The 27,526-nt window shown below is 38.3% G+C and overlaps 3 protein-coding genes across 5 annotated transcripts; all 3 read left to right on the top strand.

Moving 5' to 3' along the window:
* The first annotated feature begins 738 nt into the window (after window positions 1-738).
* LOC128029467 (chemerin-like receptor 1) lies at window positions 739-23,387 on the top strand. 2 transcript variants are annotated; one of them, XR_008187396.1, is made up of 3 exons: window positions 739-827; window positions 2,602-3,805; window positions 23,021-23,387. XR_008187396.1 is itself a non-coding variant. In XM_052617266.1 (2 exons), the coding sequence occupies exons 1-2, from the start codon at window positions 824-826 to the stop codon at window positions 3,648-3,650; spliced, it is 1,053 nt and encodes a 350-aa protein (XP_052473226.1). In that variant the 5' UTR covers window positions 739-823; the 3' UTR covers window positions 3,651-4,984. The 2 variants fall into 2 exon arrangements, 1 of the variants encoding a protein (XP_052473226.1); XM_052617266.1 differs by lacking the exon at window positions 23,021-23,387 and having other exon boundaries at window positions 2,602-4,984.
* LOC128029466 (C3a anaphylatoxin chemotactic receptor-like) lies at window positions 18,854-23,387 on the top strand. Of its 2 annotated transcripts, none has more exons than XM_052617265.1 (2): window positions 18,854-19,112; window positions 21,768-23,387. In XM_052617265.1, the coding sequence occupies exons 1-2, from the start codon at window positions 19,109-19,111 to the stop codon at window positions 22,814-22,816; spliced, it is 1,053 nt and encodes a 350-aa protein (XP_052473225.1). In that variant the 5' UTR covers window positions 18,854-19,108; the 3' UTR covers window positions 22,817-23,387. The 2 variants fall into 2 exon arrangements, with proteins under 2 accessions (XP_052473225.1, XP_052473224.1); XM_052617264.1 differs by lacking the exon at window positions 18,854-19,112 and adding an exon at window positions 21,226-21,317.
* Window positions 23,388-23,648: 261 nt separating this feature from the next.
* On the top strand, window positions 23,649-26,531 carry LOC128029468 (C3a anaphylatoxin chemotactic receptor-like). The gene is made up of 3 exons (XM_052617267.1): window positions 23,649-24,120; window positions 24,437-24,464; window positions 25,157-26,531. Exons 2-3 carry the CDS (start codon window positions 24,461-24,463, stop codon window positions 26,200-26,202), a joined length of 1,050 nt encoding a protein of 349 aa, XP_052473227.1. The 5' UTR covers window positions 23,649-24,120; window positions 24,437-24,460; the 3' UTR covers window positions 26,203-26,531.
* Window positions 26,532-27,526: the final 995 nt, after the last annotated feature.

Genomic DNA, 27,526 nt, shown 5'->3' with positions numbered 1-27,526 from the left:
AACAACTTATTAAAGATATGTAAGTCATTTAATGATATTAAACCTCGCTCTGGCCATCAATCACCTCACCTGTCCTCAGGTCTTAGGCAAGGGCATATCATTTTTTTCCTGAATACAAGCCAGGTTTTTACTTGTATTATCATAATAAAAATACTTGTTTCCATACCATGCAACTTAAGATGACTATTAGTGAACCATATTGAGCCATTAAGGTGCTTTTAGTCCATTTTGAATATGATTAGATGAAAAACTTGCCTGAATGATTTAAAAGCTCACCCCTTTCATAGGTCCACATTTATTAATTTAGCAGATGCTTTTATCCAATTTGAGTTACAAATAAGGAGAAAGAAAAAGTTATCTAGATGGCGCTATCTGTGCTGCTTTTAAACATTCAAAAATAAAGATAAACTAATGTTTATTATAAATAAATGTGGTCAGTCAAATTTGCATTTCAGACTCAAAACACCAGTGCCAAAATGCAGAATGAATTATCTACTGTCCCTTTCATTTTTGGTTGTTGTTGCCATAAGTATTTTTTATTTATTTATTCATTTTTGAATAAAAATTTATTCATTTTTGTTTATTATTGTGTTAATAAACAGTTATAATCATGTTTCTGTTCCGGATTCCCTTTGAAGATTTTTCCTTTGAAAGCTGATATTAAATATTGCTTTCTACAGAAGCATAGTTCCCTTGTTGCATCATCACTCCTCCCCAATCTCTCTGTCAATAAGTAAAGGGGAACTAACCACCAATTGTTCATGCAAAGACGTTGGGAGCTTTGATAGCACACTTGAAGGGAGAACAGACGGGAAGGACTAAAATGGGTAAGAACCTTTATCTATGCAATATTCCTGTTTGATATACTTTTTAAACCTATATAGCAGGCAAATTTAGGTTTTACTGAGACAGATCAAAGAACCGGCCGATGTGGGGATTTTATGTTTGTTTTAATGCTGTTTTTTTGTTGTTGTTTTTTTTTTTTTTTTTTAAATGGCATGCATCTTTTGATCCCTCCAACCCTTTGGTTTGGTTTCTTTATCTCAAATACTTCTGAATGGTTGATTTGATCAAGATTAAGCAGCATTCAGACTTGGAGTTGAAAGCTTAGACTCTAATCCAACTGACATCTAAAAACCATCTCATCTTTACCTGTTGTTGTTACTTAATGTAAAACCCTATCTTAAGATGAAATGACAAACAAAATATTTAAAATTATAGTTTCTGAAAATTTTGTAACATGCAGTGTGTGCCATGCTAGGCAGTAGTGGTTAAAAATGCTATGGTCATACAGGATGCAACATTTGGCAACTGTATTAATGCAAAAACTATTTGCTTACATGCAAAATTGGCTGCAAGCAGTATTGCATTCAAAACATCAATAAAATATTGTTTATGAGTCTTGCCTGTTCTATACTGGCTAGTGTTTTGTGGTCTTACAGTTAATGTGAATTGTGTAGCAAGATTTTGCTGACAGTCTTTTTAATCTAACAGCTGTAATTTAAATTACTTATTAAATTACATAATACTTATGTTGGGTTAAAAGTGGAAGGTTTAAGAAAAAGTATAATTTTGTTTTAGAACAAAGTAATTTACAATATAAACTATGTATTTTACATGTAATATAATTAAATAGGACATGATATGCCCCCTGGTGTAAGAATGAGTATCTCATCGTATTATAAACTCTCAATTTGCAAACATTTGTTCCCCATCATTTTGAGAAATAAGATGATTTTATCTAGAGCATGGTTTACAATGACTGGAAATGTGTAAAATTTCGGAACAATAATAAAGTGTTAAACTGAACAATAATAAGATTAATATAAAAAAATCAAAGCTGTAATAATAATAATAATAATAATAATAATAAATTAAAACATATTTTATGCAGGAATTAAAATCATTACTAACTTTTTTTTATTCCTTCAAGTGAGCTGTTGACAATGTTAGCTTGTTTCTGCCACAGGATAAAAAAAAAGAAAGAAAAAAAAGAAATGAAAAAGGGAATTGCAACTTTTTATCGCACAGTTCTTCCTTTTGTCCTTGGAATATTGAGAACAAAATACAAAATTGTAAAATGTAAACTGAGAATTGTAATATATAAACAAACTCAAAATTCTGAGAAGAAAAAAATAGAATTGCGAGACGTCAACAAATTCAGATTATCAAAAAAAATTTTGATAAAATTTATTAGATTGCAACTGCAGTATTTTTCAGTCCGCGGCAGAAAAATTACCAGATGTAATCTCACAATTTAGTTTTTATATCATGCAGGTCTGAGTTTATATCTCACAATTATATATCTTGAAAATTCTGATTTCTTTCTCAGAATTGAAAGAAAAACAAGTCAACAAACAAATTGTGAGATTAAAAAGTAGCAAGTATTTTTATTTCATTTGTTGGCCGTAATGGGCCTCCATAGTTAACTACTAACAGGATGACTGAGTGAGCTCAGTGAGTTACACTTGTGAACTATATCAGATGAATTTGTCAAGCAAATAATTCTAGTAGACTACATTTTTAGTTCAAAACTCAAAGGAAAGAATGAGAAATGTTACTTCTCTCATAAACCATTGTCTCTCTCTTTTCTCTGTGTAGCGAACAACAGTTCGGGATGTGAAAATATCACTGGTCCACAGTTGAACAACTCAGAGTTTTCAAACATGGAAATTTTCAATATATTCATATACTTTGTCGTCCTTGCTCTGGGTTTTGTTGGAAATGGGCTTGTCATATATGTGACTGGCTACAAAATGAAGACGACCGTAAACTCCATTTGGTTTCTCAGCTTGGCGATTGCGGACTTCATCTTCATCTTAATCCTCATCCTGTACATTGTTCATGCCTTTAACAAGAAGTGTTGGCTCTTTGGTGACTTCATGTGCAAGTTTGCTAACTTTGTGACGGTGCTAAACATGTTTGCAAGCATTTTTTTGCTCACTGCCATCAGTCTGGACCGATGCCTGTCCACCTGGGTGATTGTTTGGGCTCAAAACAAACGAACTCTGGTCAAAGCCAGGATCATCTGTACACTCATGTGGGTTTTAGCCATTTGCTGCAGCATCCCATTTGTCATGTGCCGCTCAGGAGAGAATTACAAATGTGCCTATGTTTGCGATATAAGCATCACAAAGTCTCTGTTCATATACAGGTTTATAGTGGGCTTTCTCATCCCCTTTCTGATCATTGCATCTTCATACATTGCTATCGGAGTGCGGGCCAAACGTCTCAAAAGAGGAAAGAAGCTAAAGCCTTTCCGGGTCATTATATCTGTAATCCTGGCCTTTTTCATATGCTGGTTTCCTTTTCATGTTCAACAACTGTCTCTCGTAATTGCAAACGAAAATGGGTGGAAGGAAACTGAAAAAGTAATCAATCAAATGGCTCCATTTGTTAGCTGCCTGGTTCATCTCAACAGCTGTCTGAACCCCATTCTCTATGTGTTCATGTGCGAGGAGTTTAAAATGAAGCTTAAACAATCTCTGCTGCTGGTGCTGGAGACTGCTTTTGCTGAAGATCATCAGTCTTTCCGAACATCTCGCGCTTCCACATGTTCACGCCTCTCAGAGTCACAAGGTCTCAAACAGAATAATGAAACAACCATCTCATCATGCGGCAGTGGGCAGGACAGCAATACTTGCTGCTAGAAAATCAGTCTCAGAGATATTCATTCCCCATGTTAGACTGAAGTGATCTGAGAAAGTGTTTTAGCAAGCTCGTGCCGCATTACGTTGACGGTTGATGATGCCTGCCATCTCATTCCAGAGGTTCAAAACCATATTGTTTCAAAGACAGTCTTAAGGTTTAAATGTTGCAATGTATGTGCCATCATTGTCATCAAACTAAAAACAATGACTTTTCATTGTTGACTCTGACATGCCCCCATTTTCCACTGGCTGGAACAACTGGTAGCCACGCCCCAAACTCACGCCATTGGTCAGGACAATGTTGCTGCTTCTAGTTTGGTTGAAAATTGTTTGTGTTGTTTATGCTTTTAATGGAAAGCCTACAAATGATTTATTTTATACTTGACTTTGACTTTGCTTATTAAAGTGGCTTTGTAGAAATATTTTCAAGATATCTTTCAGTTTCACATAATCTTGTCACTGACTTGTTTTACACAAAAGTTTAGCCACATTGTAATACTGTTAATAAAAAGCTCTAATATATTTTGCTAACGTGTATTTAATCAACAAAACTGAAGACATTCTGTCTACAACATTTGGTCTTAGTTTTTTATGAATACAATTTGTATGCTAATTCTGCCTGACCTTTATTAGACATAAAACACAGTCACAACATTAAACCTATACCATATATATATCTCGATATATACCTGTCTGTCTATCACTGTCTATACCAGCCCTGCGCCAAAAGCACTATTACAGAGGCTGACGTGTGTTTGTGTAATCAAATCAATAATGCATTGAGCAGTTGACATTAATGAAATACTTTTCCTTTTATGGCGAGTGCAGCTAAAGCAGGCGTTGAAAGCAATGTGTGGAGGAAAATAGAAACTAAATAGAGGATGCTATAAGGGCACATATATACCTTAATCAGAGGGCAGCTAACATGAAGAACTCATATTAAAATGTGAGGTATTCATTATAATTATATCCATAATAAGTCACGACTACACGGGGTATAAAATGACGTGATTTACTGAGAATGAGCTGAACATCTAAATGCCCCACTAATGCATTTTGGATAAATTGATTTTTTCATTACAATGTGACTTGGACGGACTCCAGAGAGCATCACTTCTCCAAATTATTTCTGTTTCCTGTCAATATGAATAAGTCATCATCTCTTACCGTTAAGAAGATATTTAACCAAGTGTTAGGAACCAGTAGTGACTAGACCAATCAACTCACAGTACTATTCAGAAAACCGGTAAGATTAATGACCTTTTACTTAAAGCTCTTTTTAATTTAAATATTTCGCAGGTTTAACATTTCTGGCAATATGTTTTTATTAATTTATCAACTTTTTATTGTTTTGGTTTTGTTAAAGAGTTTGTTTTGTTTCTTAGCTTCTTTAGTTTTTTTTTTTTTTCTTTACATTTATTTCCTTGATGCTTTGAAATTAATTAAATTGGTTATAATTCATGCCTTTAACAGCCCTTAACCATCACTTGAAGCACCTTATGTATGTTGAAAATTAATCAGATTTGATTACGTTCAGTTACAGAAAGAGATTTTGGTTAATAATTTTTGTGTATATTCTTTCAGCCTCTTCAACAAATAAAGAGCAAAATGAGTAAGTGGCAGTTTTTCTGACTAAAATGACATAGCAGTTGCATTAAACAACATTGTGAAAGCTTCTTTAAAAATCTTTCACATTTTCTCAGAAATATCTAGATAAACAATGAAGATTTTTTTTTTCTTTTTTTCTTTTTCTAGGCCGTGTCCACATGTAAACAGGTATTTTAATTAAAAAAAAAAATCCTTCTTGCCTTTTAAACAAATCTATGTCCACTTGAAAATGCAACAGCATGCTATAAAGCTCCGTCGAGAGCAAGCCAAGTCAACAGGTGGTGATATTAATCTCAACCTTAAAGCCATGTTGGCCAATCAGAAGCCTGAAAAAGTTTCCAGTAGATGGTGCACGCTCTGACGTCACGAGCCAAAATGTTCGGTTTCATTGTCCACACAATAACATTGCAGGTTGTGTTTCGTTTTGTAGTGGGTTTCCTCATCCCATTTGTCATAATCTTCGATCGGGGTACGAATTAATCACCTCCGGAAAGACAATAAACTAAAACCCTTTCGTATTATCCTATCTGTAATCCTGGCCTTCTTCTCCTGCTGGCTTCCATTTTATGTTTACCGGTTCCTCGAAGTGTGGTTGCATGAAAAGAATGAAACAAACCCATCAGATGAGCTGACCAGCTTCAAGAACGTTTTTGACCAGATAGGGCTCTTCATAGTCAGTCTTGCTTACTTGAACAGCTGCCTGAATCCTTTCTTGTACATATTCATGTGTGAAGGTTTTCAGAAAAAGCTCAAGGGGTCTTTGGTGATGGTGTTCGAGAGCGCCTTCGCAGAGGAACATCTGGGTCTCGTCTCGCAACATTCCCAATCCCAACACAAATCTCATTCCCAGTCTGGAACCGGACCCAGTCTGACCCAGTCTGTGACACTTGAGGCTTAGATTAAATGTTCACAATACCACATGTGTATTTAAATAAAGCACATGCATTTCATCAAAATATTAATAGTATGTTCTTCATTTGTTTTAGTTTTTTTATGTTGTAAGATGGAAGCTGGTGAAAAATATAAAAATTATAGATATAATGTGCCATATATATGAATAGGATGCATACCTCATTAACTAGATAGTCAAGAAATTGATAATTGTATTTTGTATCATTTCTCATTTACGTGGATGTCTGGTTTTATAATGAACTAAAATGTGTTTTTGCTTTTGCTTTACAACAATGTTTGAATACATCTCATAAATGTGAAAAAATACACTTTCAATCAGTGTTGTGCTAGTTAAAAAGACATTTTCTAAATTACTATTTTTTCTCAACATGTTTAATATTTACGATCAGAAATCCTGATGTGTGGGGGGAACCCCGAGGACAAATGCATGCACGATCTGCAGATTATCACGTGAAACAAAACAATATCCAATCAGAAAGCGAGATGATGCCCAACACTGCTTTCAATGCACTTTTTTTTTATATATATATATTTTTTTTTTATCAGAACAAGGTACATTGAAAGTATTCAGTGACAGAGGCACTCTCAAAGGCATTCATTTTTAAATGTTCTACCCATAACATAAAGAACAAGAAACAAAACAAAACAAAAAAATAATAATTTATAAATAAATAAATAAAAAATAATTAAAACAAACAAACAAACAAAAAACCTATAAGGGAAGGGGAGGGGTCAATGTATTCAATGTAGGGGGGTTGTTGGCTCAAAGTTGGAGGAGTACATTCTTCTCTATATAGATTATTAAAGGATCCCATGTCTTGTAAAAAGTTCTGGTTGATCCTCTGAGAAAATATTTGATTTTTTAAGTTTTTAGAAAAACATTACATCACTAAGCCATAGTGACAATTTAGGTGGCATTGGTGATTTCCACTCTATGAGAATTGTTCTTCTAGCTATTAATGTTGCAAACGCCAAGGCATTTTCTTTATCTTTAGTTATGTGAATGTCGTCATCTGTAACTCCAAACAAAGCCATTATTGGGTAAGGCTGAATTCTTAAATTAAATGCGGTTTAAAATTTCAAATATTGAAGACCAAAATTGTCTCAGTTTAGTACATGACCAGAACATATGGGTTAAATCTGCCTTAAATGCATTGCAATGATCATATGTTTCATCTATATTTGGGTATATTTTTCACTTTTCACTTTTTTTTTCTTAACACATCAAAAATTCAAGAAAAAGTTAATTAGATCAACATCTCAGTATTGCTACTGAAATATCAAGATAAACAGTGAACATGCATACTTGTCTTTGTGCTTCTAACAATTGATGCTTATTTTTTACTTCTTAGTCCATCCAAGACAGCATCAAACAGCAAGAACATTCTAGTGTGGCAGGAAAGACTGTAGTATACACCTGTAACCATTTCAGTCAGTATGTTTATAGTCTTTATCTAGCAACTAGTAAAAAAACATCAGTGTGCCGATGCTGCCACATTTTAGGCCCTTATCAGTAATAATGACAATTTAGCCTTTTGTGATGTAATACCAGGCTTTGCTGTCTGGTGTAAAACCACCAGTCTGTCAACAGGACCGAGAAGACAGAAACAGATCAAGACTTGTCCCAGCACATCAAGAGCTCAAAAAAATGGGTATTACAATATATTCGTATTACGTAAAAATCATATTACAATTTTTTTTTTTTTTTATGTTTTTACTTTCAGAGTGTAGTAAATGCAAAAGAAAAATTCAGTGTTGGCCATTGCACACAACAATTATGCACATGAGAAAAAAAAAAACAATGATAAGCTGGTGCTCATCAGTCGGTACAAGTTTTCTCTCTCTTTCTTTTTGTGCAGAAAACACAAGTTCTGAAGCCGAAAACATGACGGCAGACACAACACATAACACCACTATGCAGCAAGAGGATTTTACGAGCATTAATATCTTTCAAATATTTTTCTTTGTTACCATTGTAGTTGGTCTCATTGGAAGTGGGCTTGTAATATTTCTGACTGGCTGCAGAATGAAGACCGTAAACTTCAATTTGGTTTCTCAACTTGGCGATTTCAGACTTACTCTTCATGTTGTCTTCTATCACAGATCTTTCGGTTTTGGGCCAATGACACCTTTACTTCATGAGATACATTCTCCAGATAATGTTAACACTAAATCTGTTTGCTAGTATTTTTTTATTTTTTTCTTGCAGTTATCGGTCTAGACCAATGCCTGTGCACATGGATGGTTGTTTGGGCTAAAAATAAACAAAATTTACTTAAAGCCAAGATCATCTGTATAATTGTGTGGCTTTCATCCATTGGCTGCAGCATTTCTTTCTATGCTTTTTCTATGTTTACTTTTACATTTCTGACAAGATATGAATTTACAGTGGGCTTTCTCATCCCCTTTCTGATCATTGCATCTTCATACATAGTGATTGGAGAACGAATCAAACACCTCAAAAGGGTGGCTTTTTCAGAGTCATAACTGTAATTCTGTCTTTTTTCACATGTTGGTTTCCATAACATGTTTTGCCAGATTTGTTTTAAAAGCATAGTAAATGGCAGGAGTACCAAAGCATACAAGATGGCAATGATTGTCAGTATATGCCTGGTTCTGTCACAGCTCATAAGAGGCAAAGACTCAAGTGCAGGCAGAGGAGGAGTCTTTATAACTCACCAAAATAAACAAAAACACAACTGAAACCACCCCGAAGAGGGAAAATACCAGAGTAACCTCAACAATGAAACAAAACTGAGCACAGTGCATACAGCCATCAAAGGCACAGCTGGGATAAAGTAATTAATGAATTAGGTAACAAGAGAACAAGTGAGTGGAGTTTAGGAGAATGGATTCTAGAAGAAAGAAAGAAACACAGATGGAGCAACTACAGTAAAACAATAATGAGGTAACAAGATGGGCGGGGTCAGACAACAGACAGGAGCGAGCACATGACACCAAACAAACACAACACAAGCCATGTGCTCACAGAAAGACATGTCATTTGGTGGCCATCCAGGGCACACCAGCTGAAGACTGTGACAGCTGTCTGAACCCCATTCTCTATGTGTTCATGTGTGATAAAAATAAAAACAAAGCTTAAACAGTCTGCTGGTGCTGGAGATGGGTTTGCCAAAGATCATCTGGACATCTGAAGGCAGACGCAAAAGAACAATCAGGACATGAAAACCCAATAGAGTTGTTAGATATGTAGAAAACTGGTCCTCGAGTGATGAACCTGTATCTAATACAGTATGTTTATACTTTATAGTCCTTATATAGCAACTTGTAAAAAACAGCAACTGCTAAACTGTCAGCAATGTCATGTACCCCTTCAGCCAGAGCTGGGCCATGTGTGGTAATGATGGCACGGTGGGGATCTGGCAAACAACATGAGGGCCGATTGTTGATGGGAGGAGTGTGGCCCAGATCAGTCCAGTGATGTGTGGCCCAAATCAGGCTAATATCTGGCAGCATATTATGTGACCCATGATAAACAAGATAAATACAATATTGAATGAGAATGGTTAAATGATCACATACATTTGAATGAAGTGTAGTATTGTTAAAATGAATAAAATTGAATAAAATTAAGAATTTTATTAAATGTTATATTATTATTCTTGGTACAAATAATCTTAGAATCCTTACATGAAAAGAAAGAGAAAGAGAGAGAATATTTAAACGTTGTCATGTAATATTTAGTTGTTTGACACACACTGATCTATAATGGAGTGGGGTCATATCATTTTTATTAGAATGCTGTCATACACAAGCATTAAATAAAATGATCATGAAAGTATTTTATTTTTATTTAAATCCTGTATCCATTTTATACTTGGTGTGAGGAACAGATCCAAATTCAAAACGCATTCATTGGCGATATGTATCTCCTTCCTCTGTCGCTATAGTAACTATATAAAATGTGCCATTAAGGAGTTTTACAACAAGTTTAACGGCAGCGATATCAAACGCTCATTGGCTCTCGTCGGTTTCATCAGAGATTGTGACATGCCGTGTTTCCAGTGATGCGTGTTTTTAATGAGCAATGTGCGCCTTCAGGGAGTGGATCGGGATAATATTTTCAGCGTTTAACAACTTAAATTGTGCCCTGCTCCTTATACTAATATTATATTCTGCCAGAGTGGACTGCAACTGCAATGCATCGTCATTTGGACTACTGTGGTACTGCTCTTTTGTTATAAAAAAAAAAAAATCCGGAATAAATTATTACAATTAATAATTATACTTTATGCACTCACTCTTTATTGGTTGATTTGTTCTTTATAATAATAAATAGAAAAACCAATGCAATACTTTTTTTTATTGCACAGTTACATGATGTGTGGGTTAAAGCATGTCACAAAATGAATAATTGCGATCATAGTAATATACAAAGTAATAATATGAAATATTAAAATTCCCAGACAGCAATATAATGTTGGCCCAGATCCGGCCCTTGTGAAATCCATTCGGGCTAGATCTGGGCCAAGACTGCTTGCTGTCTGGGTTGGGGCTAGGCTATATAAGGCTCAAGTATGATTCAGATTTGGGGATTCTGGTTTAATCAAGGCTGAGAATTGTTTTGGCCCAGATCAGGGCCAGCTAAGGCTGAGAATTCGGGCCGGTTATGGCCCATGTGTGGCCCGAGTCTTTAATCCAGTTCTAGACCACTTCCGGGCCGTCATTCTTTAAAGTACTTGGGCCGAGGGAAAAGTCATTGTGTGGCCTGGATCTGGACCAGATGTCAGGAATCATACAACAGAATCCAGTAGCAGTAGTAAAGGTTTAATGAAACAGTCAGTAGACCAAACGGAATTGCCGGCATACAACGGGCAACAAGCAGGTCCTAGGAAACACGACAACTGCAGTGTAGACTCCAAGCAGGGCAGACCAGAAATATGATGTGCTGCGACGATCCTCAAACATAGGCAGACCACAGTTCAATCAGACATATAAGCTGGATCTCTGAGCAAACCAAGAGTGGGACCAGAGCAGGACCAGAACTGCATAGAACAGAGATCAGAACAGAGATCAGAACAGAGATCAGAACAGAGATCAGAACAGAGATCAGAACAGAGATCAGAACAGAGATCAGAACAGAGATCAGAACAGAGATCAGAACAGAGATCAGAACAGAGGCAGCAAACCCAACGATCTGACACTGAAACTGACTGACACAGCCCTACATATAGGGCTAATAAACGAGACACACCTGCGACTGATCTGATTGCTCATCAGCACAGCTGGCGCTGATAGGCAATCAGATCAGTGCAGTACACACAAAATGAGCAAGAAAATCTGCGAACCGTGACACCAGAAGACATTTGCTATGTGGGGTGGAGCATGACTGTGTATAATGTGTGTTGTAAAACCAAACAGAGAACATCTCTTCAAGTAAAACCACACTATAATAAAATGTTTTCTCCACTGTTTAAATACACTGGTAAGGGGCAGGTATATTGAGGTCTTAGCCCACTGAGTAAAACAATTCACAGGTAATTAAAAATTTACATTCCCATAGTGTTTACATAATTATAAAATGGAATGTTTTATTTAAACTAATTTATTTCAAAAGATTTTTTAAAAAACAATGTTTTGAATATTCAGAGAACAGTCAGAAGTAATAATGGGAACTTCATGGTAATACTAGCAAAATGTCACTTTACTGTTACTTAGTTTTCATCATAAAATGCAGCAAGACAAATAAATAAATGACAAATAAAAAAGTTTGTTGTGTTGTGTATCTCCCCCAGATTAGTCAGAATAACTCGCTGATCAATCTTGTCTTTCTGTGGTTATTCTCTTTGGGCCTTTACTTTGAATGAGCGGACTGATGTATACAACCTATAACTGAGGAAAATAAGACCATTGGATGCTGCGATTGACCAATCAGAATGTAAAGAAAAAAATGCTGAATGTGTAATGGAACAATTTTTTATTTTTCAATGGAATTGGGCTGCCATGGCTTGATTTTCCACCATGGATTAAAGGTTTAAAATCTTGTATAAATTACATTGGACAGAAATGCTTGCATTGAAACATTTAGCATTCTACCTATGATAAAACTTCTTAGATGTTTAGTTTTGTGAAGGACGGCCACTGGTAGGAAGCTTTTTAGCAGTGTTTATGATAAATATGCTTAACAGTGACTGTAAAATATGTATATTAGGTATGGAAATGACATATTTGAATATTCGTTTTGATATTTGAGATTGCACTACTTTGGGCACTTTGGGCATTACTCTAACCCTCAACCAACCACTCGCCCCGTCCTGCCGGCACCATGTCCTCTTTTTGGGAAACTAAACTATAGTCATCCTTCAACAGTATAAATAGTCATGAACTGCATTATACAAGTGAAAATGTTGAACCTATGACTAAATTTGTTCTGTTGGGAAAATGTTTAGAAACTCTGGCTAAATCTTGTTGGCTATTTTAATGCAACATAATCTCACCTCATACAGTTAACAAAGCAGACTTCATTTCTTCTATTGCTACTCATTCCGGTCTCAACCTCATGGCACTGACAGAGACTTGGATCAAACCTGAAGATACTGCCACCCCTGCAGCCCTCTCCACTAATTTCACTTGTTCCCACACCCCTCGTACCACTGGGAGGGGTGGAGGTACGGGTCTCCTTATATCCAAAGAATGGAAATTTGATCTTCAGCCATCACCTGCAGGTACTGGTTCATTTGAATCACATGCCATTACTGTCATTTATCGTCCTCCAGGTCAACTGGGAAACTTCTTGGAGGAGTTGGATGTGCTGCTATCAAACTTTCCTGAAGATGGTTCTCCTCTGGTACTGCTTGGTGACTTCAACATCCACCTAGATAAACCCCAGGCTGCTGACTTCAAAACTCTGCTCACCTCATTTGATCTCAAGCTAGTGTCTACTACAGCGACTCACAAATCGGGCAACCAACTGGACCTCATCTACACACGCTGTTGCTCTGTGGACACCTCTTCAGTTGCTCCACTGCACACCTCTGATCACTTCCTCATTACTGCTAACCTAGCACTTACTCCTGAAGTGGCACACACTCCAACGCAGGTCACCTGTCGACGGAACCTACGCTCACTCTCTCCATCTCGCCTATCTGCTGTGGTTTCATCCTCTCTTCCACCATTCTCTCAGTTTTCTGCTCTGGACACGAACAGTGCTACGGACACTCTTTGCTCCACTTTAACATCTTGCTTGGACAACTTTTGCCCACTGTTGTCTAGACCAGCACGCACTGCCCCATCTGCCCCCTGGCTGTCCAAGGTTCTCCGTGAACATCGCTCTAAACTCAGGGCTGCAGAGAGGAAATGGCAGAAATCCAAAAACTCTACGGACCTCAGTGTGTATCAATCTCTCCTCTCTTCCTTCTCTGCAAATGTCTTCACAGCTAAAACATCCTACTACCACAACAAAATTAACAGCTGCTGTGACGCTCGGACACTCTTCAAGACTTTCTCTTTTCTTCTTAATCCGCCGCCTCTACCTCCTCCATCGACTCTTACAGCGGATGACTTTGCAGCTTTCTTCACAAATAAGACAAGATCGATCAGTGACCAATTCTCCACACTGCAGACTGAGGACAACTTCACAATGACCAATGCACACTCTTTATCCTCCTTCTCCCCACTCTCAGAGATGGACGTCACCAAAATTCTCCTGTCCAATCATCCTACTACTTGTCCACTTGATCCTATCCCCACTCACCTCCTTCAAGCGATCTCTTCTTCAGTCATACCTTCACTTACTCACATTATCAACTCTTCTCTTCAATCTGGAACATTTCCCTTAGCATTCAAGCAGGCTCGGGTAAGCCCACTGCTCAAGAAACCATCTCTAAATCCAGCGCTTCTTGAAAACTACAGACCGGTATCCCTTCTTCCATTCATTGCAAAGACACTTGAGCGGGCTGTGTTCAACCAGCTTTCTATGATCCTTGGACAGAACAACCTCCTGGACAGCAACCAATCTGGCTTCAAAAGTGGCCACTCAACTGAGACTGCTCTGCTCTCGGTTACTGTAGCCCTGCGACTAGCAAGAGCAGCTTCAAAATCCTCAGTACTCATCTTACTGGACCTGTCTGCTGCTTTTGACAATGTTAATCACCAGATTGTCCTGTCGACCCTCGGAAAGATGGGAATCTCTGGAACTGCTCTCCTGTGGGTTAAGTCCTACCTCTCTGACAGATCTTTCAGTGTGTCTTGGAGGGGTGATGTTTCAAAGTCACACCACCTTGCTACTGGGGTTCCTCAAGTCTCAGTACTTGGACCACTTCTCTTCTCCATCTACATGACATCTTTAGGGTCTGTCATTCAGAAGCATGGCTTTTCTTATCACTGCTATGCTGATGACACCCAACTCTACTTCTCATTCCAGCCAGATGACCCGACGGTAGCTGCTCGCAATTCAGCCTGTCTGAGTGACATTTCTAGCTGGATGAATGACCATCACCTTCAGCTTAACCTTACAAAGACTGAACTACTGGTGATTCCAGCTAAGCCATTGATTCGTCACACCTGGCTATGCGTTCTATACTAGACTAACTGAGACTTGTCATGGCACTTGTATACTGTTGTTGTTCTCTTGTTGACCTGACTGCTTCTATTGTTCTCATTTGTAAGTCGCTTTGCGACAGGCTTGGCAGAACTGCTTTACTTCGGCCTCCAGGCATGGGCGCATCTTGCGGTGGGGGAGCCGTCGGCCTGCTGACTGGCCGCGCAGTGCCTTTGAGTGGGCATCGCTCCTGGACCACCCTCCGGGGGAATGGCGGCAGCCGGTCCCCTGCCCCACTGTGATGGACAGCATCAGCCAGCTCAATCGCCTCCACTAGTTCCCGGACGTTACTTGGGTTCCTCATGCAGGAAGCCTGTCAGTGGGCGCGAGGTAGTGCGCGAAGGAGGCGATCGACAACCACTCATTCCGCTACCTGTGTTGGTACCTGGGTCTCCCTCCAGCAACCAATGCTGGGCGATGGGCATGGGCTGGCACCCGGGGCTTGTATTCTCATTCATGGAACTGCTGGGCGGCGCACACAGGGGAGAGGCCAAGCCTTGCCAGGATCTCTCGCTTAACTTCGGCATAGTTGTCGGCAGTCGTCAAGGGGAGCGAGAAGTAAGCCCTCTGTGCTTCACCGGTGAAGAGGGGTGCAAGCGCATGTGCCCATTCGTCCTCGGGCCATCCCTCATGGTGGGCGGTGTTTTCGAAGACCTGAAGGAAGGCCTCCACGTCGTCATCGGCTGTCATCTTGGGTAACAGGTGGGTGGCTTGTGCCCGAGGCTCAGGTAGCGGAACGCGCTGGGCTGCGGCGGCCCGGACGTCGGCGAGTTCATCCTCCGTCCAATTAAAGCACAATAGCACAATATGCTGGTCTCAGTATACCTCACTGAGCAAAGTATACATCTCAGCAAAAAAAAAAAAAAAAAAACTGACTAATAACTCTCACTTTAACCTACACAGTAACAGTGAATGGTTAGCTGAACTTGCAGTTCATTCAAAAATGAAAACTCTGTGATTCACATGTAAATAAAGACAAATGGATTCTTGCATGAACCAGATACTTCAGCTTAGAGCTATAGTCAAGTCCGGCTTTGTCGAGTCCAAGTCAAGTCCAAGTCCAGGACTAGTCGAGACCGAGTCAAGACCGAGTCCAAAGAGGTTCGAGTCCAAGTCAAGTCCAAGTCCAAAAGTTTCGAGTCCAAGTCCAAGACCGAGTCCAAATTAAAGAAAAAAGGGTCCTCTTCAAGACCACATACTTAACTACTGATAATGTTTGTGATGCGAGAGAAAGCATATCTCCTATTCTAAGAAAATCATTTTACATTATTATTTGTAATGATCAAAAAGCATGTGCAAACTAATAACTCTGTAGGACAGGGGTCTCCAAACTACATCCTGGATGGCCAATGTCCTGAAAAGTTTAGCTCCAACTGGCCTTAAAACACCTGGAAGATTGGTGTGTCTAGTAAGAGCTTGATTAGGTTCAAGTGTGTATAATTAGGGTTAAAGCTAACAGGGGCGTTAATCATTGATGCAACAAACTTTGTGTTCCGAAGTTCCAAGTTAGAACACTTAGAACACTTTAAACAATAACAAAATGAAAATTAAATTCTTGAAAGCAACTTATTAAAGATATGTATGATGTTTAATGATATTAAACCTCGCTCTGGCCATCAATCACCTCACCTGTCCTCAGGTCTTAGGCAGGGGCATATAACTTTTTTCCTGAATACAAACCAGGTTTTTACTTGTATTATCATAATACAAATACCTGTATCCATACCATGTGACTTACGATGACTATTAGTGAACCATATGGAGCCATTAAGGTGCTTTTAGTCCATTTTGAATATGATTAGATGAAAAACTGGCCTGAATGACATCAATCAATCAATCAATCACCTTTATTTATATAGTGCTTTAAACAAAATACATTGCGCCAAAGCACTGAACAACATTCATTTGGAAAACAGTGTCCCAATAATGCAAAACGACAGTCAAAGGCAGTTCATCACTGAATTCAGTTATGTCATCTCTGTTCAGTTGAAATAGTGTCTGTTTTAATTTGCAATCAAGTCAATGATATCGCTGTAGATGAAGTGACCCCAACTAAGCAAGCCAGAGGCGACAGCGGCAAGGAACCGAAACTCCATCGGTGACAGAATGGAGAAAAAAATCTTGGGAGAAACCAGGCTCAGTTGGGGGGCCAGTTCTCCTCTGACCAGACGAAACCAGTAGTTCAATTGCAGGCTGCAGCAAAGTCAGATTGTGCAGAAGAATCATCTGTTTCCTGTGGTCTTGTCCTGGTGCTCCTCTGAGACAAGGTCTTTACAGGGGATCTGTATCTGGGCTCTAGTTGTCCTGGTCTCCGCTGTCTTTCAGGGCAGTAGAGGTCCTTTCTAGGTGCTGATCCACCATCTGGTCTGGATACGTACTGGATCCGGGTGACTGCAGTGACCCTCTGATCTGGACACAGACTGGATCTGGTGGCCACGGTGACCTCGGAACAAGAGAGAAACAGACAAATATTAGCGTAGATGCCATTCTTCTAATGATGTAGAAAGTACGGTGTTTTGTGAAGTGTTCCGGTTCCAGTTTACCTAATTAATGCAGCCTAAAAATCCTTTAACGGATTTGGATATTAAAAGCATATTAGTATGTTATGTGTATGTCAGGTTAAAGAGATGGGTCTTTAATCTAGATTTAAACTGCAAGAGTGTGTCTGCCTCCCGAACAATGTTAGGTAGGTTATTCCAGAGTTTAGGCGCCAAATAGGAAAAGGATCTGCCGCCCGCAGTTGATTTTGATATTCTAGGTATTATCAAATTGCCTGAGTTTTGAGAACGTAGCGGACGTAGAGGAGTATAATGTAAAAGGAGCTCATTCAAATACTGAGGTGCTAAACCATTCAGGGCTTTATAAGTAATAAGCAATATTTTAAAATCTATACGATGTTTGATAGGGAGCCAGTGCAGTGTGGACAGGACCGGGCTAATATGGTCATACTTCCTGGTTCTAGTAAGAACTCTTGCTGCTGCATTTTGGACTAGCTGTAGTTTGTTTACCAAGTGTGCAGAACAACCACCCAATAAAGCATTACAATAGTCTAACCTTGAAGTCATAAATGCATGGATTAACATTTCTGCATTTGACATTGAGAGCATAGGCCGTAATTTAGATATATTTTTGAGATGGAAAAATGCAGTTTTACAAATGCTAGAAACGTGGCTTTCTAAGGAAAGATTGCGATCAAGTAGCACACCTAGGTTCCTAACTGATGACGAAGAATTGACAGGGCAACCATCAAGTCTTAGACAGTGTTCTAGGTTATTACAAGTAGAGTTTTTAGGCCCTATGATTAACACCTCTGTTTTTTCTGAATTTAGCAGTAAGAAATTACTCGTCATCCAATTTTTTATATCGACTATGCATTCCATTAGTTTTTCAAATTGGTGTGTTTCACCGGGCTGCGAGGAAATATAGAGCTGCGTATCATCAGCATAACAGTGAAAGCTAACACCATGTTTCCTGATGATATCTCCCAAGGGTAACATATAAAGCGTGAAGAGTAGCGGCCCTAGAACTGAGCCTTGAGGTACTCCATACTGCACTTGTGATCGATATGATACATCTTCATTCACTGCTACGAACTGATGGCGGTCATATAAGTACGATTTAAACCATGCTAATGCACTTCCACTGAAGCCAACAAAGTGTTCAAGTCTATGCAAAAGAATGTTGTGGTCAATTGTGTCAAACGCAGCACTAAGATCCAATAAAACTAATAGAGAGATACACCCACGATCTGATGATAAGAGCAGATCATTTATAACTCTAAGGAGAGCAGTCTCAGTACTATGATACGGTCTAAATCCTGACTGGAAATCCTCACATAAAAGCTCACCCCTTTCATAGGTCCACATTTATTAATTTCGCAGATGCTTTTATCCAATTTGAATTACAAATAAGGAGAAAGAAAATAATGCATCTAGATGGCGCTATCTGTGCTGCTTTTAAACATTCAAAAATAAAGATAAACTAATGTATATTATAAATAAATGTGGTCAGTCAAATTTGCATTTCAGGCTCAAAACACCAGTGCCAAAATGCAGAATGAATTATCTACTGTCCCTTTCATTTTGTTCGCTGTTGTTATAAGTATTTTTTATTTATTTATTTATTCATTTTTGTATTATTGTGTTAATAAACAGTTATAACCATGTTTCTGTTCTGGATTCCCTTTGAAGACTTTTTCCTTTGAAAGCTTTTTTTTAAAAATTGCTTTCTACAGAAGCATAGTTCCCTTGTTGCATCATCACTCCTCCCCACTCTCTTTTTCAATAAGTTGAGGGGAACTATCCACCAGTTGTTCATGCAAAGACGTTGGGAGCTTTGATAGCACACTTGAAGGGAGAACAGACGGGAAGGACTAACAATGGGTAAGAAACTTTATCTATGCAATATTCCTGTTTGATGTACTTTTTAAACCTATATAGCAGGCAAAATTAGGTTTTACTGAGACAGATGTGATGCTCTTTAAAAAAGAACCGGCCGATGTGGGGATTTTATGTTTGTTTTAATGCTGTTTTTTTTTTTTTTTTTTTTTTTTAAATGGCATGCATCTTTTGATTACTCCAAACCTTTGGTTTGGTTTCTTTATCTCAAATACTTCTGAATGGTTGATTTGATCAAGATTAAGCAGCATTCAGACTTCAATGGAGTTGAAAGCTTAGACTCTAATCCAACTGACATCTAAAAACCATCTCATCATCTTTACCTGTTGTTGTTCCTTAATGTAAAACCCTATTTTAAGATGAAACGACAAACAAAATATTTCTGAAAATTTTGTAACATGCAGTGTGCGCCATGCAAGGCAGTAGTGGTTAAAAATGCTATGGTCATACAGGATGCAACATTTGGCAACTGTATTAATGCAAAAAACTATTTGCTTACATGCAGAATTGGCTGCAAGCAGTATTGCATTCAGAACATCAATAAAATATTGTTTATGAGTTAGAGTCTTGCCTGTTCTATACTGGCTAGTGTTTTGTAGTTTTACAGTTAATGTGAATTGTGCAGCAAGATTTTGCTGACAGTCTTTTTAATCTAACATCTGTAATTTAAACTGTAGACAGCAAAATAATTAAAATAATAATAATAATAATACTTATGTTGGGTTAAAAGTGGAAGATTTGAGAAAAAGTATGCTTTTGCTTTAGAACAAAATGATTTACAAAATAAACTATGTATTTTATATGTAATTTAATTAAACAGGACATGATGCCCCCTGGTGTAAGAATGAGTATCTCCTCGTATTATAAACTCTCAATTTGCAAACATTTGTTCCCCATCATTTTGAGAAATAGATGATTTTATCTTGAGCATGGTTTACAATGACTAGAAATGTGTAAAATTTCTGAACAATAATAAAGTGTTAAATTGAACAATAACAAGATTCATACAAAAAATCAAAGCTGTAATAATAATAATAATAATAATAATAATAATAATAATAATAATAAAATGACAACATATTTTGAAGACATACAACAGCTTTATGCAGAAATTAAAATCATTACTAACATTTTATTTCCTTCCAGTGAGCTGTTGACAATGGTAGCTTGTTTCTGCTACAGAAAAAAAAAAAAAAAAAAATTATAAAGGCAATTGCTACTTTTTATCGCACAGTTCTGGCTTTTGTCCTTGGAATATTGAGAACAAAATACAAAATTGCGAGATATAAACTGAGAATTGTAAAATTTAAACAAATCACAATTCTGTGAAAAAAAGTTAGAATTGTGAGACGTCAACAAATTCAGCAGGCCAGGGGGGTACTCCCGAGACTACGCTCTACTCCCCATCCCCCCTCCCTCCGGGGGGGACCTGCAGGAACCTGGGGGTAGGACAGATGAGGCGAGAGAAAAGGAGATGGAAGGAGGAGCGACAGAGACGAGAGATGGGAGAGAGGAGAAAAATAAAATAAAAAATCCGGTTCCCAGACGCACTGCCGCTTGGCCCTCCACCAGCTGGGTGATCTCCTCTGTGGTGCCTGGCGGTGGCACTGGACGGCCCTCGGTGGATGGCAAGACACTCCTCCACCGCCCAGTGGATGGCGACAGCTCCTCCGGTTTTGGGCAGCGGGCAGGAGTCCCCCGTTCCCTGCTTCTCCCCATTCCGGTGGATGGCAGCAGGCTACGGCTCCCTGGCGAATGGCACCAGCTCCTCCGATCCCGCTCCCGGACGGCCGGCAGCAAGCTCGCCTGTCCCCGGAAACTCGCTCCAGCCCACCACCTTGAGTGTCCATGGCGGCACACTCCCTCGCCTGCTCGCTGGCACCGCGGATTCACCACAGCGGCGAGGGATCTTCAGCAGCGCGTCCCTCCTTCTCCCGGGCTTCGGCACCACTGTAGCAATAAAACCTCCATAATCATAGGGAAGAAGGAGGCGGGAACCGGCAGACAATCAAACAGAAACTTTAATAACAAAATAAACACAAAAAAACAGCGCAACAGCCCCTCGCGGACGACTGTCGCACACAAATAAAAAGCAAACACAAACTAAAGCCCAGGCCTGGTCCTCTCTCGTCCTTCACCGTCGTAGCTCCAGTTTATATCCTTCCATGTCCTCCGTGGGACTCGAGACCGGTGGGTCGAGCAGTCACAATCACTCCACCGGCTTCACTCCTGTTCCCACATCTCTCCCCCCACTCGTCACAATAATATATTAGATTGCAGTTGCATTATTTTTTAGTCCATGGAAGAAAATTACAAGATGTAATTTTGTTTTTATTTCATGCAGTTCTGAGTTTATATCTCACAATTATATATCTTGAAAATTCTGATTTCTTTCTCAGAATTGCAAAAGAAAAACAAGTCAACAAACAAATTGTGAGATTAAAAAGTTGCAATTATTTTTATTTCATTTGTTGGCCGTAATGGGCCTAGTTAACCACTAACAGGATGACTGAGTGAGCTCAGTTGAATTTGTCAACAAATCCTTCTAGTAGATTAAATTTTCAGTTCAAAACTCAAAAGAAAAGAATCAGAAATGTTACTTCTCTCATAAACCATTGTCTTTCTCTTTTCTCTGTGTAGCGAACAACAGTTCGGGATTTGAGAATATAACAGGTCCACAGCTCAACAACTCAGAGTTTTCAAACATGGAAATTTTCAATATATTCATATACTTTGTCGTCCTTGCTCTGGGTTTTGTTGGAAACGGGCTTGTCATATATGTGACTGGCTACAAAATGAAGACGACCGTCAACTCCATTTGGTTTCTCAGCTTGGCGATTGCAGACTTCATATTCATCTTAGTCATCATCCTCAACATAGTTCATGCCTTTAACAAGAGGGTTTGGCTCTTTGGTGACTTCATGTGCAAAGTTCTATCCTTCGTGTCAGTTCTAAACATGTTTGCAAGCATTTTTTTGCTCACTGCCATCAGTCTGGACCGATGCCTGTCCACCTGGGTGATTGTTTGGGCTCAAAACAAACGAACTCTGGTAAAAGCCAGGATCATCTGTACACTCATGTGGGTTTTAGCCATTTGCTGCAGCATCCCATTCGTCCTCTTCCGCTCAGGGAAGAATAAAAAATGTTCCTATGATTGTCATATAAGCATCACAAAGTCTCTGTTCATATACAGGTTTATAGTGGGCTTTCTCATCCCCTTTCTGATCATTGCATCTTCATACATTGCTATCGGAGTGCGGGCCAAACGTCTCAAAAGAGGAAAGAAGCTAAAGCCTTTCCGGGTCATTATATCTGTAATCCTGGCCTTTTTCATATGCTGGTTTCCTTTTCATGTTCAACAACTGTCTCTCGTAATTGCAAACGAAAATGGGTGGAGTGACACTGAAAAAGTAATCAGTCAAATAGGACAATTCGTTTACTGCCTGGTTCATCTCAACAGCTGTCTGAACCCCATTCTCTATGTGTTCATGTGCGAGGAGTTTAAAATGAAGCTTAAACAATCTCTGCTGCTGGTGCTGGAGACGGCTTTTGCTGAGGATAATCTGTCTTTCCGAACATCTCGCGCTTCCACATGTTCACGCCTCTCAGAATCACAAGGTCTCAAACAGAAAAATGGAACAACCATCTCATCATGCGGCAGCGGCCAGGACAGCAAGACTTGCTGTTAGAAAAGCAGTCTCAGAGATATTCATTCCCCATGTTAGACTGAAGTGATCTGAGAAAGTGTATTAGGAAGCGCTTGCTGCATGACGTTGATGGTTGTTGATGACTGCCATCTCATTCCAGAGATCCAAAACCTCTGGAATGAGATGGCAGGCATCAACAACCATCAACGTCATGCAGCAAGCAGTTGTTTCAAAGACAGTTTGAAGGTTTAAATGTTGCAATTTATGTACCATCATTGTCATCAAACTAAAAACAATGACTTTTCATTGTTGACTCTGACATGCCCCCATTTTCCACTGGCTGGAACAACTGATAGCCACGCCCCAAACTCACGCCATTGGTCAGGACAATGTTGCTGCTTATAGTTTGGTTAAAAATTGTTTGTGTTGTTTATGTTTTTAATGGAAAGTCTACAAATGATTTATTTTATACTTGACTTTGACTTTGCTTATTAAAGTGGCTTTGTAGAAATATTTTAACATTATAAAATATTTTCAATATATCTTGTCACTGGCTTGTTTTACACAAAAGTTTAGCCACATTGTAATACTGTTAATAAAAAGCTCTAATATATTTTGCTAACGTGTATTTAATCAACAAAACTGAAGATATTCTGTCTGAAACATTTTGCTAATTCTGCCTCACCTTTATTAGACATAAAACACAGTCACAACATTAAACCTATACCATATATGTATACATATATATATATATATATATATATATATATATCTGCCTGTCTGTCACTGTCTATACCAGCCCTGCGCCAAAAGCACTATTACAGAGGCTGACGTGTGTTTGTGTAATCAAATCAATAATGCATTGAGCAGTTGACATTAATGAAATACTTTTCCTTTTATGGCGAGTGCAGCTAAAGCAGGCGTTGAAAGCAATGTGTGGAGGAAAATAGAAACTAAATTGAGGATGCTATCTTACAATTGATTAAGGGCACATATATATCTTAATTAGAGGGCAGCTAACATGAAGAACTCATATTAAAATGTGAGGTATTCATTATAATTATATCCATAATAAGTCACGACTACACGTGGTATAAAATGACGTGATTTACTGAGAATGAGCTGAACATCTAAATGTCCCACTAATGCATTTTGGATAAATGGATTTTTTCATTACAAAAGTGACCTTGGACGGACTCCAGAAAGCATCACTTCTCCAAATTATTTCTATGTTTCCTGTCAATATGAATAAGTCATCATCTCTTACCGTTAAGAAGATATTTAACCAAGTGTTAGGAACCAGTAGTGACTAGACCAATCAACTCACAGTACTATCCAGAAAACCGGTAAGATTAATGACCTTTTACTTAAAGCTCTTTTTAATTTAAATGTTTCGCAGGTTTAACATTTCTTGCAATATGTTTTTATTAATTTATCAACTTTTTACTATTTTGGTTTTGTTAAAGAGTTTGTTTTGTTTCTTAGCTTCTTTAGTTTTCAAACATTTATTTCCTTGATGCTTTGCAAATTAATAAAATTGGTTATAATTTATGCCTTTAACAGCCATTAACCATCACTTATTTATTAATCGGATTTAAGCTGAAATTTGTATTACGTTTAGTTAGAGATTTTGGTTAATCATTTTTGTGTATATTCTTTCAGCCTCTTCAACAAATAAAGAGCAAAATGAGTAAGTGGCAGTTTTTCTGACTAAAACGACATAACAGTTGCATTAAACAACATTGTGAAAGCTTCTTTAGCAATCTTTCACATTTTCTCAGAAATATCTAGATAAACAAATATATTTTTTTTTTTTTTTTTTTGTCTAGGACATGTCCACACGTAAACGGGTATTTTTATAAACAGTTTTTTCCTTCTTGCCTTTTAAACAAATCTATGTCCACTTGAAAACTCAACATCATGCTATAAAGCTCCGTCGAGAGCAAGCCAAGTCAACAGGTGGTGATATTAATCTCAACCTTAAAGCCACGTTGACCAATCAGAAGCCTGAAAAAGTTTCCAGTAGATGGTGCATGCTCTGACGTCATGAGCCAAAATGTCCGGTTTCATTGTCCACACGATAACACTGCAACCAGAGTTTGGGAAAATCTTCACCCTTGCAGGATTTTTAAAAAAAAAATGTTGGGTTTTAGTGAACTGGTGCTGTGTTTATGCCAAACCACACAGAATAGGCTGCAGTTTTGAAAATACCTGCATTCATGTGGACAGGGCCTTAGATTCTGTTTTCATGGACTTCTAATTTGTTTTTATTTGTTTTTATTAGTTCCTATTGTCCTTGATTGTATTTTTAACCAGCTTTAGTCTTTGGTCTTACCATAACAGTTTCTAGCTATTAATTTTATTATTTGTTTTTTTTTTTAGACCAAACCTTACCCCCATCAACCAACAGCACAGCTGCCACAGTGAAATACTTAAAGAACATCAATATTTTCCTCCACTGTATCATATGTGTTCTTGGTGTTGCTGGCAATGGAATGGTCATCTACATCGCAGGCCTCAAAATGAAAAGGACGGTCAATACCGTCTGGTTTCTGAACCTGGCAGTAGCTGATTTCCTGTTTTCATTTTTCTTGATCTTTAATATAATTTACGAATATCGTGATTTGGATTGGCCTTTTGGTGACTTTGGGTGCAAGTTGAGTAGCCTGGTGACTGTGCTGAATATGTTTGCCAGCACGTTCCTGCTGACAGTGATCAGTCTGGACCGCTGCCTGTCCATCTGGGCGGTGGTGTGGGCTCGGACTAAACGGACCGTCCTGAAAGCGAGGATAATCTGCCTGCTTATTTGGTTAGCAGCAGTTGCTTGCACCATGCCTTGTGTCATCTTTCGGAAAACATCTCAAATTTCTCCACAACAAACAGTGTGCATGCTTGATTTTTCAGGACTTAAAGCCTACAGGAGGGAGGTTGTGTTTCGTTTTGTAGTGGGTTTCCTCATCCCATTTGTCATAATCTTTGCTTCTTATTTGGTGATCGGGGTACGAATTAATCGCCTCCGGAAAGACAATAAACTAAAACCCTTTCGTATTATCCTATCTGTAATCCTGGCCTTCTTCTTCTGCTGGCTTCCATTTTATGTTTACCGGTTCCTCGAAGTGTGGTTGCATGAAAAGAATGAAACAAACCCATCAGATGAGCTGACCAGCTTCAAGAACGTTTTTGACCAGATAGGGCTCTTCATAGTCAGTCTTGCTTACTTGAACAGCTGCCTGAATCCTTTCTTGTACATATTCATGTGTGAAGATTTTCAGAAAAAGCTCAAGCGGTCTTTGGTGATGGTATTCGAGAGCGCCTTCGCAGAGGAACATCTGGGTCTCCTCTCGCAACATTCCCAATCCCAACACAAATCTCATTCCCAGAGTGGAACCGGACCCAGTCTGACCCAGTCTGTGACACTTGAGGCTTAGATTAAACATTCACAACACCACATGTGTATTTAAATGAATAACATGCAAAAAGGAAAAGCACATGCAATTCATCAAAATATTAATAGTATGTTCTTCATTTGTTTTAGTTTTTTTTTCATGTTTTAAAATGGAAGTTATAGATTAAAGAAAAATTATAGATGTAATGTGCCATAAATATATGAATAGGATGCATGCCTCAATAACTAGATATTCAAGAAATTGATAATTGTATTTTGTATCATTTCTCATTTACATGGATGTCTGGTTTTATAATGAACTAAAATGTATTTTTGCTTTTGCTTTACAACAATGTTTGAATAAATCTCATAAATGTGAAAAATACACTTTCAATCAGTGTTGTGCTAGTTACTAAGAAATTTTCTAAATTTCTAATGTTTTTAAAGAAATTTAACTCAAGTAATTTATTGATTACTTATGCTGGGTACACACCAAAAAATAATCGGACTGATTTTGTGCCGATTTCCCCCCTTCCGACAATCCTAGCTATGTCCCGATTATCTTCATGGTTCTACAGATAATTTTATCAGATTATCTGATTGGAAGACATCGAAGGCACCCTGATCACGAATCGTAAATATTCAACATGTTTAATATTTACGTTTAGAAATCCTGATGTGTGGGGAGAACCCCGAGGACAAATGCATGCACGATCTGCAGATTATCAGAATATTCTTTATCCAAGTAGTTGGAAAAAGTTTTTTGTCCCATTTGCTGTGTGCCACCGGAACATGTTATCATGCTAACAAGCTGCCTGAATGCCTGCTACTCCACAGCAGAGACAGGCTGCATGTTTTTAACAACATACCGTCCAAATGCTTTGTTGATCTGTCCCTGGCTTTCACCTCGGTTAAAATCTAGTCACTGTTGTTTGGCTGGAGGGGCTTGATTCACTTTGAGTTTGTCCACCGACACCGGGTTAGCTTCTAGCTTCAGTAGGTTTTGTTGTGTGTGTGCGTGCGTGCATATATGTGTGTGTGTGTGTGTGTGTGTGTGTGCGTGCGTGCGTGCGTGCGTGTGTGTGTGTGTGTGTGAAAAATTAAAAATTAAGTTTTATAAAATAAGTGTTTCAAAAACTGGTTCTTAGAATTACCGCAATTATTACATTTTAAAATATCCGGTTCTCAGTATTGTTACTGAAATATCAAGATAAACAGTGAACATGCATACTTTTCTTTGTGCTTCTAACAATTGATGCTTATTTTTTACTTCATAGTCCATCCAAGACAGCATCAAACAGCAAGAACATTCTAGTGTGGCAGGAAAGACTGTAGTATACACCTCAGTATGTTTATGTTTATGTTTA

This window comes from Carassius gibelio, chromosome A15 (assembly GCF_023724105.1).
Source record: "Carassius gibelio isolate Cgi1373 ecotype wild population from Czech Republic chromosome A15, carGib1.2-hapl.c, whole genome shotgun sequence".
Taxonomy (NCBI): domain Eukaryota; kingdom Metazoa; phylum Chordata; class Actinopteri; order Cypriniformes; family Cyprinidae; genus Carassius; species Carassius gibelio.
Note: the sequence above shows the minus strand (reverse complement) of the source record. Positions and strands in the feature narration are given on the sequence as shown.

Excerpts from the sequence above, each read along its gene's own strand:
- LOC128029466 (XM_052617264.1), top strand. The coding sequence starts at position 21,293 with ATGTCCTCCGTGGGACTCGAGACCG. Across the intron at positions 21,318-21,767 it reads CTCCGTGGGACTCGAGACCG|CGAACAACAGTTCGGGATTT; the intron begins GTGGGTCGAGCA and ends TTCTCTGTGTAG.